This window comes from Ceratotherium simum, chromosome 37 (genome assembly GCF_057802395.1).
Source record: "Ceratotherium simum simum isolate JZ-2026a chromosome 37, ASM5780239v1, whole genome shotgun sequence".
NCBI lineage: Eukaryota > Metazoa > Chordata > Mammalia > Perissodactyla > Rhinocerotidae > Ceratotherium > Ceratotherium simum.
This window is the reverse complement of record NC_141936.1, coordinates 4415647-4437566: the sequence shown is the minus strand read 5'-3', so window position 1 is coordinate 4437566 and position 21920 is coordinate 4415647. Positions and strand designations below refer to the sequence as shown.

The 21920-nt window shown below is 43.3% G+C and overlaps 1 protein-coding gene across 11 annotated transcripts in view; it reads left to right on the top strand.

The window, feature by feature from the left end:
- Positions 1-21920, top strand: part of LRRFIP1 (LRR binding FLII interacting protein 1) — a 146037-nt gene that overhangs the window by 113474 nt on the left and 10643 nt on the right. For 4 of the 11 annotated variants that reach the window (XM_087424618.1, XM_087424622.1, XM_087424619.1 and 1 more), the window contains 8 exons: positions 3151-3186; positions 3633-3758; positions 5313-5384; positions 7363-7533; positions 10383-10475; positions 12684-12776; positions 14100-14241; positions 17272-20323. In XM_087424618.1, coding sequence (XP_087280744.1) covers positions 3151-3186; positions 3633-3758; positions 5313-5384; positions 7363-7533; positions 10383-10475; positions 12684-12776; positions 14100-14241; positions 17272-19007 — 2469 coding nt within the window. In that variant the 3' untranslated portion in view covers positions 19008-20323. Of the gene's footprint in view, positions 1-3150; positions 3187-3632; positions 3759-5312; positions 5385-7362; positions 7534-10382; positions 10476-11414; positions 11508-12683; positions 12777-14099; positions 14242-17271; positions 20324-21920 lie in introns of those variants that run through there. The other 7 variants (XM_087424624.1, XM_014785442.2, XM_014785443.2 and 4 more) reach the window with 5 other exon arrangements.

Here is a 21920-nt window from a genome sequence, read left to right as displayed (position 1 = left end):
AGAGCAAAGGCTTTTGTGTGTGTGTGTGTGTGTGTGTGTGAGGGAGAGAGAGAGAGGAAGATTAGCCCTGAGCTAACATCTGTGCCCATCTTCCTCTGCTTTACATGGGCCACTGCCACAGCATGGTTTGACAAGTGGTGCGTTGGTGCACGCCCAGGATCCGAACCTGCGAACCCCGGGCCACCAAAGTGGAGCACGTGAACTTAACCACTACACCACCGGGCCGGCCCCCAGAGCAAAGGCTTTTTTTAAACTGTTTTAAACTTTTTTTATAAACTAAAGAGCAAGCTATAGTTTTAGGTTTTTGCTTCCTTTTTTGATGCTTTTCAAATTACTAAAGCAATATTTCTGTTTATGGTATCAAGTGAAACAACGCAGAACAGAGATGTGTTAAAGGCCCCCACAAAACCAGTGTTTTTTGGTCTGGTGTGTATTTTTTCTCATCTTTCTTGCAAGAAATACTAAAAAAATGTGGGGCTGTTTTATGCGTACAGATATCTTTGTAGGTGAATATAGGATTTCCGGAGCTTCATTTATCTGTACAATATTTATCTCTTGCTGATGAACAGTCAGAAAAGATACTATTTAAACTGCAGAGCAAAAAAGCAGCAGACTTTTCAGTGGTAGCTTGATAGTCTATTAAACTGGATCTTCTTATTCTGCCAGTAGTTATTTTCATCTCATTAATATTTGTTCTGCAAACTAGCTTATTCTAGGGAATGAAGGCCTTGGGCCCAGGAGATTTAATGAATTGATTGCCCAGCAGACCAGGTGTTAGACAGTTAGCTTTTCCTTATTTGAAATTTTCAGGAATATTTTTATTCCCAAGTGGAGAGACGAACCACCCTTGAAATGCTAAAATCATCGCAACTCAGAACATCAGTCCAGGGCTCTCTGGGGCTCTTCCAGGGTTGGAGAGATAGAACCATCTTGATCAGAGGCTGCCTTGGCGCCCCAGAATATCTACTTAGGGCGATGTGGCATGCCCATCTAAAAAAATAATAATTCTAGTTATATGTTTTTACACATACCAAACACACATGCCAACAAAAGGCAGGTGGCATGGTGCACAGTTGGAGGGAGCTGTCTTTAACGGGATATAACAGCCAGATCAAGGAGTGAGAAAGGACGCATGTAAGCAGAGGCTGTCTGGAAAGCTCCCATGAGCCACACAGGCCTGCACGGGCCCTTGGAGGACAGCTGGTTCTGGCCAAGTGGAAAGGCAAGTGCTCTGGGCAGAGGGGGCACCAGCATCGGAAGCCCCGCCCATCCAAGAGCTTGTTTAACAAATGAGAGTCTGGCCAGCCTGCCTTTGGGTCCATCCCACTGGCCTGGGGATGTGGCCTCTTCACTCTCATTTCCTTTCCTACTCTTAGGACTCTAAGGAGACTGGTTAGATGAGAGCAGAAAGTTCTTGCTGAAGACCCAAGTATGGGCCAGACTGGGGAGACCAGATGTAGTGGCTCTGGGAGCCAGACCCTGGGGCTAAACTTTGAGCTGTTGAGCAGGAGACCCTGGGGCTTGGCCGTCTTAAGCTGAGAGCTGGTTTCGGAAATTGCCTTCTTTTGGATGAATCGAGTGTTTTGTACGATTGCACTGACCCCCTTGGTTAGCTGATCAGCTGTCACACTTTGCTGTGTTATTTCAGTGGCACTTCAGGCATCCTGCCCTTAGAGGGAAAATTGAAGGTGCGAGGAGTTTGGAGGAGGGAGGGCGGCCTTCTTGGTGCGAGACAGGATGATGAGGGCATGGCCGTGCAGCACAGCGTGGGCCGAGGGTGGGCCCAAGACAGGAAGTAGTTGTCTTTGCAGGAGATGACCGCCTTTATGGCGTCCTGACTCCATGCTTGGCACCCTGGTGCTGTCCTGTGCACCAACCTCCCTGTGGGTAGTTAACGTGTTCCTGAGCCACTCTGCCGTGGCCTCGGACCCAGCTCCATCAGGATTTCCCAACCTGCAGTGTGGACCGTCTGTGGCGTAAGCACGGAAGAGACCTGCAGGGTCCCAGGTCCCCGATTATGTCTACTGAATCAAATATGTGATCTGTACTTGTCAGATGCGTCTGTGGTGGGCTCCCTGGCAATCAAATTTAAGAACTTCTGAGCTGCAGGAAGTAGGACTGGAGACATGATGGAGTTGTCAGCTTTCCTCGGAGAGTTTGGAGACACAGCTGAGCACAGGGTTTACTCATCCTCTGTGACCTTCCCAGTGGGCTTATGGGGAAGAGCCCTCAATGTGCCAAAAAAGGAAAAAGAAAAGAAAAAGAAAGTTGACATTTGTTGGATGCTGAGCAAAGAAAGAAGTTGAACCAGTGCCAGCCTCGGCCTCTTGACCCTGAGACACCCTCACAGTGCAGGGGTCTGCCTTGGAGTCGACGCTCATGCACCCTCTCAGGGCTCCATTGTGGGTCCCATTGAGACTCCTACCTGAGGAGGGGAAGAGGTGGAGGCCTCAGAGACAGGTACACAGGAAACACATGAAAAGCCAAATTCTGGGGGTCCCGCTTTTCACTGGCAAATTCTCCTGTACCTTCACCCACCAACCAGTTCCCAGGATGTCCGGGCATCTCTCCCAAGATGTTTAGACCAGCATTTTCACATTGACTCAGTTACTCAGAAGTGGAAAGAGTTGTGATTGGCTCTGCTGCTTTCTCTTGCTCTGGAGACCAAGTTTAGTGATAGTCGAAATTAAAACTCTCTGTGGTTGCATCTTCCAGCCCCCAGAAGCCCGGTCATAGTCTGGCTCTCTAATCATAGTAATTGCAGTGAGGAAGCAAGTTGTCGTCCGCTCTTACACTGAGACCTATGCACAGAACTGTAGAAATCTCTAAAGTAAACCTGTTCAAGTTCGGTCCATTAACAGATCCCTCATTATGGATCTTTCTGTGATCAGTGTGTATTTCGTTTAGACATAATCATGTTTCTGTGGAAATTGTAAAAGTTGGAAAACCACACAATAAAGTTCAGCCTGGCGTGCTGAGCTGCCTGCAGCCATCGCTGTGTCTGCACCACCTGGCAGAAACGTATCAGAGTCTCCTTGGCAAAGTGGTTCTTAAATTACAGAGGAAACTAAAGTTTTATTTTACCCCTTAAATCCAGATTATCCATTTAATGCTTTTAAGTATTTAATATTTGTCCATTTTCCTCTCCAGGTTGAAGATAGAGTAGACAAAGATTTCACTGAGAAGGTAAGGAATTTCTTAAGGCTTTCTATTGTGTCATTTATAAACCATGAGGGCCCAAAATTTACAGATGAAACTGACAAGAAAAGATGTTGCTTGATCTTTGGTAAAGATGTTCACCTGTGAGTGAACAGGACTAGTACGTGGCCCACCAGCAGGTATCACATCCTTTGGGGAGGTCCCCAGGAGTCACTCCCAGTGTGTGTGTTAAATCCTGCAGAACAGTGAAGGAATTTATGATGGGCTCAGTATGGAGCTTAATAAGGTTAATCCAGACGAGTTCCCAGGCAGCCATGAGGCCCCTCAAAGTGAGCCTCCCTTTATTGCTTTCCATAAGCCCACTGATGATTTTCTAATTTGGAAACTGAATTCAAGTAAAGGTACCATAATAATAGACTTAAAAGTACTTTTGGTTTTGTCTGAAATCTCATTTGATCCTTCCAACATTCCAGGGGTCTCGTAGCCTGCCCGGCCTGTCTGCAGCCACGCTGGCCTCCCTGGGTGGGACTTCCTCCCGGAGAGGGAGTGGGGACACCTCCATCTCCATTGACACTGAGGCATCCATTCGGGAAATCAAGGTAAGGCTCTCTACTTACTTACAACCTAGAGGAGTCTTTCATGAAAATCAGTCTTCAAGTAAAAAAAGATTAAATTTGTAAAATTCCAGATCTTTCTTCTCGGTCCAGTCTCCCCTACCTCCCACAAACATGGTGTCCAAGCAACACCAAGCCCCAGCTCAGTTATGGTGTCCTGCAGGAAGCCATCCCTGACCGCCCAACCCCAGCAGGCAGACCTGTGCACATGTGCACCCTCTGCCCCCCGTAGCTCTGCGGGCACACCTCGGTGAGAGCCCCCGCCACGCTGCATGAGGTGCTCGCCACCTCTGCATACTCAGCATGCATAGACATTCAGTCTACAGTTTTTGGAATGTGTTGGGCCCCGGATTACTCAGTGCTCCCAACGACACTGAGTACTTTCCTACCACCTTACTCTTGGAGCTTCCCGCCCTCTGCCTAGAATGAACTTTTCCTCTTTATTGGTAGTATGCATAATGTGCCTTTAGTAGATAAACCATCATTGTATTTTAGTTCTTCTACTGGAATGTACATATTATTCTCTGTTACATCCTTAACACTCAGTGTGGGGCCGGGCACATGGGAGCACTCTCAGTGTGTGACAGAGAAATGCAATACTATTTGTTAAAGTCACCAGGGACATTGCATATGAAAAGGAGATGATGCAAAGGGAGGTTCAGTTACTAGAACTTGTGTCCTCTGGGGAGCAGAGCCAAGGCCAGAGGGAGGAACGTAAAGATCAGATTTGGCTTCATTTTTGGAAGAGCTTTCTAGTAATTAAAACTGGTCAGAAAGGGAACCGGCTGCCAGTGGTGTCTGAACAGCTGGATGACCCTTTGCCAGGGAGGTCAGAGAAGGGATGTAAGCGTCAGCCGGGGGTTGCACTAGGTTCCCTTGAAGATGGCTTCCAACTCCTGTGCTTTAGAAGAACCTTTTTTTGGCTGCTCTTTGTTTATTCCTTTACTACAGCGAAGTAGAGTTTGCTGCAGTCATAATTCTCTGCTCTTAGGTTGTGAGCGCCATTCATTTGTTCAACGAGCATTTATTGAGAGTCTGGCTCATGCCAGACTCCAGGCACCAGCGACGTGGTGGTGAGCAAGACAGGCAAAGCAGAGACCTGCAGCCCTGTAAATGCAGGGACAGCGCTCATCTGATTTTTATCTTTAGTATCTTACTGTATCTCACAGAGTAGGAACTCATAGAGCTTGGATGAGCTATTAAATATGAGTCAAATAACTTGTTCCATTTTCCAAAAAAGAAGCTCTTTTGCCTGTTTTATAAAATTGTGTAAAGATATCATATGAGATATACCTAAATTTTATAATATTGTGTGATAAGATCATGCGATACGCCTAAATTTTCATCTTGGTAATATTGAAATTTATTTTAATTTCCTTTAACACTTAAAAAAATAAAAAGAACATTGCTGCTCAGACTACCTAAATAAAGGAAGCTACCCAGAAGTAGAAAAGAGTTGGAGAATCACTTCTCTTTCTTCGTGGTCTCAGTCATTTTTTTTCCCTTGATGTCATTTGCCTTTTTTGCCATTTCCCCTAGGAACTCAGTGAGTTAAAGGACCAGATTCAGGATGTAGAAGGCAAATACATGCAGGGATTGAAAGAGATGAAGGTACCAGTTTGCAGAAGTGTGGCCTCATGATATTAACCCAACTTAACTTTAAAAAACCCTAAAGAAGTACTTAAAACTGCATGCTTACTCAAAAAGGCTCCAGACTGTAGAAGAACTCACAATGGCAGGAACGCTAGCATGGGTGTGTATGCTCATCATTTTCCCAAACACAGCTTTTGAACCAAGACTTGAAAATTATAACTCCTCAGTAGAAAAAGTTACTAACATATTTCCTGGTGCATGTTTTGTACTCGCCCTCCCTCCCCGTGGCTGAAAACCAGTTTCTGATTTCCCACAGTAGTGCACCATCCACTTGAAGAAGGGTTTTTGGTTTTCTTCACTTTGCGCAGTAGTTACATACAAACAATGCTTTGCTTAATTTGCTTCTCAAAAGATCTGACATCTACCAGTAAGGCAGTCCTCATTGCTATGCCTTTGAAACATCCAACTTATTTGCATCTTGTAAAATTTTACTAATTGAACTAATGTCTGAATATGCATCATCTTGGATTTATTTGTAACTACACACTACTTTTAGAATGTGGAGGGCCGGCTCCGTGGCTTAGCGGTTAAGTGCGCGCGCTCTGATGCTGGCGGCCCGGGTTCGGATCCCGGGCGCGCCCCGAGGCACCACTTCTCCGTCCAACGTGAGGCCGAGTCCCACATACAGCAACTAGAAGGATGTGAACCTATGACATACAACTATCTACTGGGGCTTTGGGGGGAAAAACTGAATAAATAAAATCTTTAAAAAAAAAAAAAAAAAAAGAATGTGGAATTACTGCGTTGTGCCCACCAGGAAATTTAGTTGTCATATTCCTTGAAGGTAAGGTGAATAGTCAGAGACTGTGGTCTCTGTCTTCATTAGGCAGCTTATGGCAGATCATGGATCTGGCAGTAGGTGGTAAGCCTGGTACTTCCTTTTCAGCTTCCCAGAAAGTACCCAAAAAATAGTCTGAGCGCAGTATCACAGGGGCACCAAACAGGGGACATGTTTGTTCCAACACGACTAATCAATCACTTTTGTATTAGTCACCGCTCTTTAAGAAGGGGGAAAATTTCGACTGTGGCTTTCAACTCATGTGAAAAGGGAGCCACTGAACCAGCCCAGGAATCACTGGTCCCACCTAAAGTCATTGTCCTGGTGCAGGTGGGACTGGCACTGGTCTCCACGAAGCCTCCTCGTGGCACTGACACACCTGACCAAGCAGTGCCCGCCTCTCTTTAGCTGGGGGTGGTTTGCACCCGGGATTCGGCTCTCTGTTCTGGAGTCGCCTGTCACTGATCTGTGTTTGGGGATCTAGATGCTGCTGTCCTCTGTTGCCTGACCTGCAAGGGTGTGTGCCCCGGGAGGGCTGTATTTATTTCACAGGCCTCTTTCCCCAGGCTGCGCTTTCAAAGGAATGACCTTTGTCTTTCCAGGACCTACCCAGTGAGGCCTGTGTATCTTGTTGAGTTTTCCTGTGAGTCGGAAATCTGAAATTCCACTTTATCCTTTCCTGGTTCATAAGCCCAGACAGGGTTAATCGGCAGCTTTCGGCAGGTGTTTCTGTTCTTTGAGCCATCATGCGCTGGCTCTTCCCCAGGTCTGGTCACATGTCTTGAGTGGTTACTTCAGAAACCTTCCGAACAGCCCAACCCACTGCAGCCGGCCACTGAACCATGCAGCTGGGGCTCCACTGCCTCTGGGACAGAACCCTCTCCATCCGTGTGTCTCCCTTGTCCTGGTGACTCTGTGAATTGTTTTCATCCTCCAACACAGTTAATAACTAGTTTTCTGAGTGAGGAGAATTTGATCAAATTGAAAAGGGGGAATTTCTGTGCCTTTGAAATTGCCTTGTATTTCCTGTTCTGATTCATTTGCTCTAGGAAATAAAGTCTAAATTTAGGGCTGAGTTTTATTTGTTTAAGAATATTGAGCTAATCTTTGTTTTTATTTTCATACTACAATTTCAAAAGTATGACCTGGTTTCTGCAGGACTCACTAGCAGAGGTTGAAGAAAAATATAAGAAGGCTATGGTTTCCAATGCTCAGCTAGACAATGAGAAGACAAACTTCATGTACCAGGTCGATACCCTAAAAGATATGATGCTGGAGCTCGAAGAACAGCTGGCTGAATCTAGGCGACAATATGAAGAGAAAAACAAAGTAAGCTTTAGTATGAGAAAGAATGGTAGAATATATATATAAATGGGATATATAAGAACAGTAGAATATATATATAAATGGGATATATATGAAAGGTAGAATATATACAGTCATGTGCCACATAACAACGGGGACGTTCTGAGAAACATGTCATTAGGCAATTTCATCACTGTGCGAACATCATAGAGTGTATTTACACACACCTTGATATATAGCCTACTACACACCTGGGCTATATGGTACTAATCTTATGGGACCACCATTGTATATGCAGTCCATTGTTGAGCAAAACATCATTATGCAGTGCATGACTATATATAAATGTATATATTTGGTATGATATATACATATATGATATATATGGTATATGTGGGTATATACATGTATATGTGTGTGTGTGTATATATATATATAAAAAATGATTTTTTTTAAACAATGGTTCTCCACTTGTCCAGGAAGCCGAAACATCTGAAAATAAGAATACCATGCTCTTTGCTGAGGGACTTGAAATATTGATATGCACAATTTCAATATGTAAACCAGAAACAATTTTACTAGGAGAACATTCGTGTTTTGCATGTAAGGTAAAATCATAACCCTGAAAAAACATGCCTGCAAAAGAACCAGCACGCTTGGATAAGGCACAATTGAATGCTCCAAGATTTTCCTGTTAGTCTACATTTCCTGATTTTTGTTTTGTCTCTTAACACCATAGAGAAATAGTCAGTTGCAACTATCAAAGATTTTAAGAAAGTTATATTCATTTATTTTCTGCTGATTGGGAAAAGACACAGTTACTCCATTTAAGAATTAAACACGTTCATTAAGCTCAGAGAGGGAGAGAGTCCTATTTGGGCTTTCATTAAGAAGCACTGGAATTAATGTGTTAATTTATGAAATCAGCAAAAAGCATGCACATGTGTTGAAATGAATGACAGTAGACTGATCTGGGGAAGGCTGGGCTTAGGTGTTCTTTGTGAGATGTAGAGCAAGGAATACTTGATTTTCATATTTTTAAGAATTAGTTGGGGGCCGGCCCCGTGGCTTAGCGGTTAAGTGCACGTGCTCCGCTGCTGGCGGCCTGGGTTTGGATCGCGGGCACGGACCGAGGAACCGCTTCTCTGGCCATGCAGAGGCCGTGTCCCACATACAGCAACTAGAAGGATGTGCAACCATGACATACAACTATCTACTGGGGCTTTAGGGGAAAAATAAAAAAAAAAAAAAAAAAAAAAAAGTTGGTTTATCAAACCCTAGAATATTGTCCAATTTTTCAGAGTTGCTGAGATAGAAAATTTAATATGTGAGTGTCATTATCTTTAAAAAAAAGATAACTGGTTATATTCTCTAAATCCCAAGGGTTAAAATGAAGGTAACATTAACAATCAAAGGCTTTCTTCTTTGACTGCTATCAAATTGAGTTAGAAGTTAAGGAAGAATTTTATCCATGAAGTTCCTGATAGCTGAACTCTGCAACAAAGGAGAAACTTTTCATGAGACCCGATGTCATGTTGGAATATAGGAGCAGAGAGCATATTGTGAACCCCTCTTGGGTGGAAGGGTACTGTAATGCATTCTAAATACTCCTAGAATGTCCTCATTTATGCATCAGTAAGTAGACCAAGAACCCCCAAATCTAATTCCAGAGACGTTGAGTGATCCTGGAATGTTGTCCCAAGCTGGGGGCCATGGGCCGAGCAAAGTCCAACTAGCAGGTCCTTGTCACAGCTAGGAGGGTACTAGTCACCCCCAGAATTCAGAAGGTGGGTGAACAGATGCCAGGGTGAAAAGCTAAGGTCAAATCTCTTCTAAAATAACCCAGCTAACAGGTCTAGGGAAGGTGTACCTTGCTGTCCCCTGTGCTGCTGGCAGTTAAAGTTGGGTACCAAACCATCATTAGGGACTGTGCTACTGGGACTGAGCTGAGCGGGAGACTAGAAGAGCCGTGTTGCCGGGTGGCTGGGGTGAGTCTCATAGAGGGGAGGGGTGGACTGGGGGAGCAGCTTTGTGTTGGCAAGTGCTTTTGCTTCCCCCACCTTTTCTGTGTTGTCCCTGGAGTACAGTGTTGGCCATCCACTGTTCATGAGATAAGCTTGCCAAAGTAGACTATATTTATCCCCCCTTTCATCCCAAAGGGTTTTCCTTGTCAAATTTCAAAATTAGGGATAATTTTATTATAAATCCTTTGCAAAGCTGCCTCCTCCAGGCCCTCCGCACAGACAGCCCTGTGGACTACCCCAGGCACCCTGAAGAGGGACCCTTCCTAGGGCATTGCTTACCTAGAGAGAAATTAGGAAACACGTGTCAGTTGCATCAACTCCTCAGGTTAAATTTATAGTAAATCATAGGGGCATCTTCTAGGAAGTCCGGAGAAATGGGTTTGTGCTGTTAAAAAGGCCTTGAAGGGGGCTGGCCCTGTGGCTTAGTGGTTAAGTGCTCACACTGTGCTACTGGTGGCCTGGGTTCGGATCCCGGGCGTGCCCTGACGCACCGCTTCTCCGGCCATGCTGAGGGGGCGTCCCACATACAGCAACTAGAAGAATGTGCAGCTATGACATACAACTATCTACTGGGGCTTTGGGGAGAAAAAGGGATAAAAAAAAAGGAGGAGGATTGGCAATAGATGTTAGCTCAGAGCTGGTCTTCCTCAGCAAAAAAAAAAAAGAGGAGGATTGGCATGGATGTTAGCTCAGGGCTGATCTTCCTCACAAAAAAAAAAAAAAGGCCTTGAAAATTGTGATGACATGGTAACAGGTAATTTGTTCCAAAGCAAATGTAAATCATGGGAACATGTGCTAGAATGACAGAAAAATGTGATTCCACTTTAGCACCCTTTTCCTCTTTTATAGGAATTTGAAAGGGAAAAACACGCCCACAGTATACTGCAATTTCAGTTTGCTGAAGTGAAAGAGGCCCTGAAGCAAAGAGAAGAAATGCTTGAGGTCGGTAGCTTTTTCTTCTTTTTCTTTTTCTTTTGTGATTTAGGAGCATTTGGTGGTTCATTACTAAAGTCTCCAATTTGCTTGAAAATTGAGAGTTTAGGCTAATTCTCCATGCCTCACTTAAGAAAACAGTTCCTTCCATTAGTGAAGATCCTCATTCTTTGATGGTTTTGTGTTTGGGGAGGTGTCGTAACAAAGTAATAGCCACCTAAGATAGCCACGCCCTAATCCCTGGAACCTGTGAATGTGGTACCTTACACAGCAAAATAGACTTAGCAGGTGTGATTAAGGACCTTGTGGTGGGAGATCATCCTAGATTATCCAGGTGGGCCCACTGTGATCACAAAGGTCGTTATAAAAGGAAGGCAGGAAAGTCAAAGGCAGAAGTAGATGTGACCATGGAAGCAGAGGTAAGAGCGTGAGAGGAAGGGGCCATGAGCCAAGGAGTGTGGGCAGGCTCTAGAAGCTTAAAAAGGGAGGAAATACATTCTCCCCCAGAGCTTCCAGAAGAGAACCCAGGCCCGCCCACACCTTGATTTTAGCCATAAGACTCTGGACTCCTGAGCTCCAGAACTGTAAGAGAATAAATTTGTGTGGTTTTAGGCCACTGAATTTGAGTCATTTGTTACAGTGGCAACAGGAAACTAATACAGGCTTGATTTTCAACTTTTTAACTTGATCAGAACTTTAGTGCCTATAAGTAAGAATTTCACCCAAGCAGGTTTTCTTCCTACATTTCTTGAAGCTGGGGAGAAGGACAAGGAAAAAGTCCTAGGATGCCAAGAATGGACTCAGGATCAAGGAGATAAATGGTGCTGGTCCCTGCACATGTGTTTATTGGCTCACTGATTGTCAGCACTCTCAGACTATCTAGCACTGGAGTTTTTCTTCCTGTTTAACCCTTTATCTGCTTTCTTTCTATCTGTTCCTATTCTTCAGGAAATCCGACAGCTACAGCAGAAACAGGCGAGTTATATCAGGGAGATTTCTGATCTTCAGGAAACAATAGAGTGGAAAGACAAAAAGATAGGGGTAGGACTTCCAAGTCTTTGAAAATCTGTTCAAATGGGCAGTCTGCTTAGCGAATTTAGCGCTTTCAGAATCTTGGGTTTGCAGAAACACTGTGTGAGCATGCATGCAACCCCCATGTGACACAGAACTAATTATACTGTGAATACACTCCCTTTCCCAAATTGATATTAACTCTGAATTGGAAGTTGACTTTCAGTGTGGAGATTCTCGTCTTCGTCTTGTCAGCATCAGCGGGCTCTCTGCCCCCTGTGAATGGGCAGGCGGCACCCTGAGATACGAGGAGTGAGGAGGAGAGGCACTCTGGGGCCGGTGTGGTGTGTGGAGGCCCAAACCTCTTGGGATTCCTGCCCCATGTTACCTGAGCTTCTTCTCAAAGGGGTTTGAGGAAACTGCAAGGTGGCAGGTTCTGTGTCCCATGTATCCCCACCTTGAAATCTCCCAGGGGAAGCCTCAGACCCTCTCCCTCCACAAGAAAAGAAGAGGCAGCCCACCTGCATTTAGGGGTGAGGAGGAAAAAAGGAACCCACTTAAAGGAACTGCTGTGCTCCACAATGACCAGTGGCTTTCAAAACATCGCACTCATACTGCCTGGCCTGATAAAGACCTCCAGATGTTCATGCACATCGTTGTGCATTTACTTGGCGAAGCTACACCTTGTTTTCACGTTGACATGCTCCATCCACACTTGTTTAGGATTTTGTGCACGTGTGCGTGTGTTTGCTTTAGGACCACTTTATGTTTATCTGTGACAACAAACGCAAGAATCAATGTAGAAAAGCAGTCTAAATTGCTAAAATAGTTGTCACTTGGGGGTTCTTAAGCAGTTCTTCTTTATTTATCCCACATTTCAACGAGTGCATCGCTTCTGTTAATTCTCTAACACAGTGCTGTGAAACCGCCGACTGTGCTAGAAAATGATGCAAAATGAATGGCCTCCGGCACGTTCAAGGTGTTAACATCTTTCAGGGAGCATGAACAGTCACATTTCTTGGCTGGCATAAACTAAATGAAAAGCTTGTTACTTGCATTTTGTCTGTATCTTTAAGCAGATTCTCTCTAATGCCTTAACGTTGTCCATGTTTTACCTAGTAGAAGCCTCCTCCTTATTTCTGCTTCTTAAGTCACCTGCTTACCCATGTGAATCTTCTCTCTCTCTTTGCTCTGCTATACACTCAGGCCTTAGAGAGGCAGAAAGAGTTCTTTGATTCCATAAGGAGTGAACGAGATGATCTTAGAGAAGAAGTAGTCACGCTGAAAGAGGAATTCAAGGTATGAAGCCAAAGTACAGTTAAAAAAATCCAGTTGACAACAGCAAATTCGGGGATTCTCAAGAATGAATGTGTTTGTATATGTCACTAATTTTAGTTCTGTCAGTAAATTCAGATCTTAGGTTAACTGACACCAAAGGGACATGTGAAGTAAAGGTAGATTCTCTGGGGGATATGCCCATTGCCTTGAGATGTTTACAAGCGTATCTGACCTTGAAAGTAACTCTGATTTCCAAGAATTTTTTGATATACTGTTTAAATTTTTTCTCATATTCATTAATAAATTTTCTAGGACATTACTCAAAGTTAGAGACTGCATGTGTTTCTTTGTATTAAAGGCTCAAATTTAAGGACTTCTCTAGCTGAACAGTGTGGATGAGGCTCACATTAATTAGACTTTGAGATCCACTGGATTGTAGGAAAGTTCCATGTCCTGTCTGGGTCAGGTCAAGGGATCTTTGGCTGCTGGCTGGACAGTGAGTAAAAAAAAACAATGAGCAGTGGTGGGGGTCAGAGCTCTGGGTGGGCTAACAGCACTGTAGGAGGCAGTGTTGAGAGAGGGTATGGCCATGGACATAATCAATGGAAACATGTCAGTGTCGGTTGCTTCTATTCAGAGGTCAAGGCCAGCGCAGTAAACCAGAGGGAACAGGCTCAGAGCTCAGGTTTAAAAAGCTGTTCCTAACCAAAGCTATGAGTACAGCGTTGAGGAATTCCTCCAAGCACAAGAGAAAGACCTGTGGGCGACCGGGGGGAGTGAGTAAGTGATCGAGGGTAAAGTAGGGATCATGTACTTGTGGAGAGTAGCTGTTTTTAAAATGTTTCGCTATATAGTGAGCATGAATTATATTTCTTCTGAATATATCAGACATTATAGCCATCGCTTAATTCCTTCAGTAACATAAGTTTCCTTCATTCCTTTCAGAACACATAAATACTTCTTTCTTTATCTCTGTCTCCCTTTTTAAAGAATACAGCCAGGGTTTTAAAAGTAAAGGTCACTTTACAATGATTTGCTTGATGCGCCACTTTGGGGCAGCCCGCAGGCCATTACCTCCAGTTAGAAAGTAGTTTGTCAGCAGCCCATTAAGACATGGATTGGCACATGTAAGAAAGAAGTAGCCTTTGGAGGAAGACATCCCAGCTTTGTGTGTGTTGATAGAATATTGACCAGTGTGGTGCCTAGCACTTCTTTGACTGTAGAATTTTTCTCTACTTCAGGAAAAATAGTTTCTTTTATTATTATTATTATTAATAATAATAAAATAGAGTCTAACGTGATATCACTCAATAAGTATTACGATGAGTCTATTTTTGTTCCCAGAAACATGGAATAATCCTAAATTCAGAAATAGCTACCAATGGAGAGACTTCAGACACTCTCAATAATGTTGGATACCAAGGTCCTACCAAGATGACAAAAGAAGAGTTGAATGCCCTCAAGGCGACAGGGGATGGGACACTAGGTAAGTCCTCGTTTTCCTCTGGATTGTGTCATCTTCCAGTCAGCACTGAGTCACCTTCCATGCATCATTAGAATTGAAGTAATCATCACTGATCAATTAACAGTCACACAGCATGCCATTTGTTCTGTCACTTCATGGGCATTTCCTTGCCAAACGATGTGATCACCCACATGTGTTGTCTGGCCTGCATCTCTGTTCAGTACTCACCACCGATGGCTTAAGAACACGTTTCTTTTGCTTCTCAAAGCTACCAAGTGAGACCATGAATGCAAGGAAAATAGTCTCAAATTGAGTGACAGTTTTGACAGCACTATGTGGTTTTCCTCAGATATGTGCCATGTATGGCTTTTTAACTTATTCTCTTACAGAACTATCAAAAGATCAGAATGGCAGAGGCTGTAAAGTAGGTTAGTTGACCATATTTACAAGCCAACATTGCACATCCCACACACCGTTAAGTGTTTTGAGGGTATGAGGTGCCTGTGGACAGCAGATTGGGGCTTGTAACAGAGTACATCTTGGTTGCCGTTCTCAAGCTACCACTTGAGATGGACAGGTAGCCCCGGGTGGAGAGCGAGGTGGGCAGGTAGCCCTGGGTGGAGACTGAGATGGACAGGTAGCCCCGAGTGGAGAGCGAGGTGGGCAGGTAGCCCCAGGTGGAGACTGAGATGGACAGGTAGCCCCGGGTGGAGAGCGAGATGGGCAGGTAGCCCCGGGGGGTGGAGAGCGAGATGGGCAGGTAGCCCCGGGGGGTGGAGAGCGAGATGGACAGGTAGCCCTGGGTGGAGAGCGAGGTGGGCAGGTAGCCCTGGGTGGAGGGCGAGGTGGGCAGGTAGCCCTGGGTGGAGGGCGAGGTGGACAGGTAGCCCTGGGTGGAGGGCGAGGTGGGCAGGTAGCCCTGGGTGGAGGGCGAGGTGGGCAGGTAGCCGTGGGTGGAGGGCGAGGTGGGCAGGTAGCCCTGGGTGGAGAGCGAGGTGGGCAGGTAGCCCAGGGTGGAGAGCGAGGTGGGCAGGTAGCCGTGGGTGGATAGCGAGGTGGGCAGGTAGCCCTGGGTGGAGGGCGAGGTGGGCAGGTAGCCCTGGGTGGAGGGCGAGGTGGGCAGGTAGCCCAGGGTGGAGGGCGAGGTGGGCAGGTAGCCGTGGGTGGAGGGCGAGGTGGGCAGGTAGCCGTGGGTGGAGGGCGAGGTGGGCAGGTAGCCGTGGGTGGAGGGCGAGGTGGGCAGGTAGCCGTGGGTGGAGGGCGAGGTGGGCAGGTAGCCGTGGGTGGAGAGCGAGGTGGGCAGGTAGCCCGGGGTGGTGAATGTAGTCAGTGTGGAGGGTGTGCCTTACCAAGGAGAGTCTGAGTCTGCCTGCCCCTTTGTCAGAGGTGACGTTCCTTTGTGTGTCACATTTTTGCTTGTGAAAGAATATAAATTGGGGAATCCAATAGATTGTAGGAATATTTTATACAATTTGCAAATTTCTGAAAAGATTCACTGTTAATATTTGGCTTTGGGATAAACCTTCAGAATCTGGTGTGCAGCCTGAAGTTGCAGCCCCCAAATAAGGCCTCGCTTGCCACTGGTTACCAGCTGTGTTCCAGCTTTTTGCAGTGAGGCTGGGATACGGTCAGGGCCCACGACTTTAATTTCCCTTTGGAAGCTTTCATCTTATTTCTTTTTATTTATGGAAATGCAGAAACCTGTCGGCCCCAGCTTCTCAGGACTTGCTTCCTAGGGAGGTACCTCATTATCTTTATGACTATTAACGGAACACAGGTCTTTTAATTTTGTAAAAGTTGCTGAAAGAAGAGAAATTGATTAATTTCCACCATACCTTTATATTAGTTACCTGAGCAGCTAAGAATTTGATTGTGCTGCTCTTGTTCAAATATACATTTTATAAATCTTCAATAACCGTTGTGAAATGAATGCTTAAAGAACCAGAAATAATCAGTTTTGTAAGTGGTCTCCTAATATTTTGGGATCACATATCCCTATCACTAAAGAATTGTGGGAACTTTCCAATATATATGTTTATTTTAAACTTATATACATAGACTATTTCATTAATATAAAATGTACATTATAAAACATATACACTAATAGGAATTTTTAAAGGGTGAAGCAAAACTAACTTTAAATACAAGTCCTGCTAGTTTCCCCATTTTCCCTGGGGTAGGTGCACCCTACTGTGGAGACCACTGGGTTATAAAATTATCAAGCTTTGACTTTTGGTAACATAGTATCTAATATATTGGGGTTTTGTTTGTTTGGAGAATCTAAAATATAACTTCATTCCAAAGCAGTAACATGTTCTTTAATTCATAATTCTTTAATTGATGAAGAATTTATTATTAAATGATCATCTTGATCTTAAGCATGTGCCTCCTGCTGGAACTCCTCACATTTCCCTTAGGGAATAAAGTGAAAGTATTTAGGGCACAGGCTGTTTTCTCACAAAGACAAGGATTAGTTGGTCGAGGGCAGATTTCTTTTTTTCTTATATGAGCTATTTCAAAAGTATCGTCCTTGAGAAATGACCTTGAGGCTGAGTTTCTTAAGATGAACTGGATGTTCCTTTTAAAAATTATTTGAATGCCACTTTTGGGGCCGTGTGATATGCAGTGCAGTTTGACAGCTGAAAAAGTATGAGTCGTCCAGATGTGCATTGGGAAGTGAGAATGGGGAACATGAACCTTGAGCCCTTCTTAAACCCATCATTTTAGATTGTTTGGCTGCCTGTTCTAGAGCTCTTTCTATTTGTTAAAACTTAACTTCACCTGTGAAAATCAGTTCACACAAGGTGGCACCAGCAGCCACTCTTGCCTTTGCGATGGTGGTGGTGGCCTCTGCTGGTCAAACATTTGCTAATGCAGTGGCTGCTTTGCCGCACAGAACTGAAAAAGGCTTCTGTTTCCTGTGATTCTTTGGTGAGTCTCTCTCTTTAGGAATGGGGTCAGGTGGGAATGAGAACATGTGTTTGCATTGTAATATATGTTAAGTGGTCACTACATCATGGGGTCCCTTCAATTTTTTCAATGGTCTTTTAGGAAGAGCCAATGAAGTGGAGGTGAAAAATGAAATGGTGGAGAATGTGGGGAAAAGAGAAATGTTGCAGAATACTGAGCGAGAACAGCACAAAGAGGACCCAATAAAGGATTGTGTGGACACAGAGGTGTTACATCCTGGTGAAAATGCCGAGGACCAGAAACCCTCTGAAGACAGTGCCCCCTCCCTAGGGACATTAGCAAATGCTACAAACGAGGAACAGGTTCAAAGCCCAATTCTAGAGAATGCTTCCTTCCTTGAAAATACAGAGCAGGTTGAGTCGAATGAGGTCCTAAACATGCCAGAGGATAGGACAGGAGCGACCCTTGAGCAGTCCAAATGTTTGAGTGAATTAGATAGTGAAATCGCAGATCCTGTGATTGGGCAGGACGGTTGTAATGCCTTGGATATTGAAAATCAAAGTAAAGAATCTGCAGAAAAAGAGGAAGAAGAAAAACAAGATTTTCAAACCAACTTGGGAGAGGTTAGCACAAAACCATGTCAGGAATCTGCTCCTTTGCAAATCTCTGAAGTTGAAAGAGTGAGCAGTACAGACACTGGGGAGCAGAGTGGGAGCCCCACAAAGGGTGATGCAGGGCTAACTGGATTTGAGGAGCAAGTGGGCACAGTAGCCTCAAGTCATCCAAGGTACAGTGATGACACTGAGAGTCATGATGAAAAATGTGTGGTAGATGCCCCCAAAGAGTTGGACCCAAGTGCAGGGCATGATTTAGAGAAAGAACTCACCAACCAGGAAGTAGCTGAGCTGGAGGAGGTCCCAATTCAGAGCGCAGAGGTAGGTGGGGAGAACAATGAAGAAGAAGATGAAGGAAGGGAATTAAGGGGTGAGAAACCAATCCAGATGGAAGTCCAAACCATTCCTTGTTCTCCAGCAGCCGAAAGCAGTGCTCAGGAAGCAACAGGTCCAAGTATGGTAAACGCTGAAAGAGAACCCCTAGATATGAAAGAACCCGATGAAGAAAAGAATGGCCAACAGGGAGAGGCATTGGATTCATCACAGAAGAAGACAAAGAGCAAGAAAAAGAAAAATAAGAAGAAAAAATCACCAGCCCCTGTAGAAACCCTTAAAGATATTAAGAAAGAGTTAACATTTCAGAACCCAGATTTAAGTGAAGCTAAGGAAGAAGAGCAGGTAAAATTTACTGATGAAAAACCAGTTGTAGAAGCACAAAATGAGGTCACTAAAAATCCAGAACAGAAAATTGTAGCAGGAAGCAGTGAAAATGTGGATTGTCCAGAAAATCCTAAAATTGATTTGGATGGAAACCTTAACCAAGAAGATTATGATGTAAACACTAAGGCAGGGAAAGTAATAGCTGATGGAGACACATTAAACTTTGAAGATAATACAGTTCAATCGTCAGACACTAGTGATAAAGAATTAGATGAAGGTGTTATAAAAGAAAATGCTAAAGAAGATGGCGCCACTCAAAGCCATCCTCCAGAACCAGAGAATGAAGAGGCATCTAGCAGCGCCCTGCTCGAAAATGAAAGTCCCTCAAAGGACGTTAATGATGCCTCTCAAACAGAAAGTACAGAGGGGCTTGTGATGTCAGAATATCCAAGTCAGACAGTCGGGAAGGGTTTAGATAGCAGTAGTCTAGAAAATGATGACTTGGCACCAGCGGGAGAGTTGGGAGACTTCAATTCAGAAAGCAGAGAAGAGACAGGCAGAAATGAAAAGGGCAGAAGCAAAGAAGACTGCTCGTTGTCGTAAATCGAGGCTCGCTTGTAAGGTACAGTTTTAGAAAGGGGCCAAAGACTGCACAGTAAGTCCAACTGTAAAGACTCTTGTCTGTTATCTCCACTGATGAGATTCAGAAAATGTTCTAGATTGATATAGATGCACCATATGACAATCAACCACCAAGTTATCTACTACTTTAAGTTATAAACTGTTACTTGTAGATTTATATTTCATCAGTAAGGTTATCACCCAGATTAGAAAAACACATTTGTTATCAATGTAAGTTCTAATTGAGAGCATTCCAGTAGTATCAAACAATAAGGTACACTGTTTAGATTTCTGCTTAAAATCAAATAAAAATATTTAGCATTTGCCTTAAGCTGATATGAATGTGGCTATTGACCAAATACATCAGCATCTAATTGAAATGACCAAATAGCATTCTGAGATTTCCACATGATGAGTATAATTTAATTTGTCTCATTCAAATATATGTATTTTCCTATTTGATTTTGATATGTACTTTATAACCTGTATGGGATTTTATTTTAAAATGAGATAAAGGGCCAAATAGCACATAGGTCACTGAGAGAGAAGGTTTGCACCTCAGGACAATAATTAATCTTGTTAGGGATTACTGACATCTTAAATCAGTGGGGAGCTCTTACGTGCCTTTACCTCATACAAGTATTTTATCTCAAACCAATACTTTGAATCTCATTGTTGATGATTCCTGAATGTTTTTGTGGGAGACTTTGGCTTCACTTCATGCTGATTATGTACCAAAGTCATTTTATACAAAGATTTTTTTTTTTTTCTGGAAGAGACGTACGTTGAAATTGCATTTCCTACTGCAATATTTGGGCAGGAAGAATCATTTCTAAAATTCATTTTTTTAACCTTAAAATTACTTCTTTATTTGTCTAATCATTATTCAAAAGAGCAATTCAAAAAGGTCATGTTCTTGTGCAAACTGATAATTAGACTATAACAGGATATTTTAAATAGTTGAATCACTTTTGGTATTTTGGTATAAATATTTTTGTTGGTTGTTTCTCTGTATGTTCTTATTGGAAAGTTCTTGTTTTGATCTTCCTGAAGGAAATATATATTTTCTATATAAAGAAGCATTTAAAAAATAATTGTAAAGTTAAATTAAAAAATTGTAAAATATTAAAATCACAAAAGAATGTATGAATACTGTTGACACTTTATGAGATTAGGTGAATTCATATTACTGTTACAAGATATAATTGAGTGCAAAAAAGACCAAAACCTCGGTAAAACTTGAGGCAAACATAAGTGTTATTATGTAATTGAAATAAAAACATTTTATAATTTTACAAGCCTGTGATTCCACTCTTTGGGCTACTTGAATTCTGACTGTGGCTACTGTTATACCTAATATCATCTTTAAAGTAATATCTTTTTCTGGGTTGCTCATTCCCCGTTGGGGTTCTGTGAAAGACTCTTGCCTAATGCCCTTTGTCAGTAATGAATGAACTTCTCTCCCGGCGTCTAGACTGGGGCTAGTGTTGGACCACCCTTGAGAGAATTGAGAAGATCTTCCCTCATAGCATCTCCTGTGATCTGTGGTTCTAATGAGGAGCCCCCATTGAGAAAGATCTCCACACTGTTGCTCTGCTTGTGCCATACTTACAATGTTTTGGAAAATATCATGAAAATGGCAAATAAACATTTTGACTATTTCTGCATAAGTGTCCTGAAACAGAGGATAATGGGACTGACGAATCCTCTCCATTTGTGCCATGTAAATAGAAAAATACGAGGCTTGCTAGAGGTTCAAGTTCAAGGGCTGCAGAGAACTTCCAAAGGTTTTAGTTGACGTCTCTAACTTGAGCAAAGCTGCATTCACACAGGAATGCACATGTGGAAGGAGCCCTCTTTCCTACTTTTAAAGGCCTCTGGGGAAGTGACTCAACAACCAAACTCATTAACCGGTGAGATCATCGAACCATTTTAAGTTCTTTCCTTTCTTTCCCATGTTATTCAACAGCACATTTAAGGACATTATGATCTACTTCACATCCCTAAAGTCAGCCATCCAGCAGTCTCAATTATTCACTCACTCGTGTAATTAATAAACATTTTTGATCACTTTGTATATGGAAGGCACTGTACCAGTGAACAGGCAGGTAGGAGCCAGCTTCTAGTTGGAGTGGACAGCTGAGAATCAGGAAGTGAGTAAAAAAGAAGAAAATAAGGATTCTGAAGTGCCAAACCATTTGTTGATAATCTAAGAGCCTTCATTGGGAACATCAGTTACTCTGCTCCAAGGGCGAAATGACATGGCTCAGCACAGTAATTGCTGTTCACATGAAGGCCCTTAAAGTATCAAGAAATGGTTGCCTTAGGCATATTCAGTTGAAGAAGGCATGGAAGTAGAACTTTGGAAAGTTCAATGTCAAAAGATTCAGACTCAGAACCAAAAGGTTACCTGTCAACCACGTCCCCAGGGGAACCTGAACCACTGAGGTTTTACCGTAATATAGAACAGAGAGAAACATTGATCACTGACACCTTAAATCAGAAAGCTGGGATGTTTTCAGCCCCAAACCAGAATATGGCCTACTGGATGTAAAACTTAAATCTTCTTTCAAAAGTATAATGAAGTATAATTATGAGTGTATGTAGAAAATAGGGAAAGTTAGAATTTTGAACGATAGGTTGTTATTTTATAAACATACAAAGGTTGGGAGACAGTTAAGTTTTATAAAGAGTTTTTGAGAATGAGACGCATTGCATTGACTACTTTCTATGTTTAGTATTTCCAGTTAATGGAAAACCTAATGACCTGAATATTTAAATTTCCACTGTCACTAGGAGACTGGAATGCTCCTTCTGTGGGTTTACACAGTTTGGGTTTGCTGTTTTCTATTAATAGACTCCTTTCCCAGGAGACCACGTTGTACAGCATGCCAC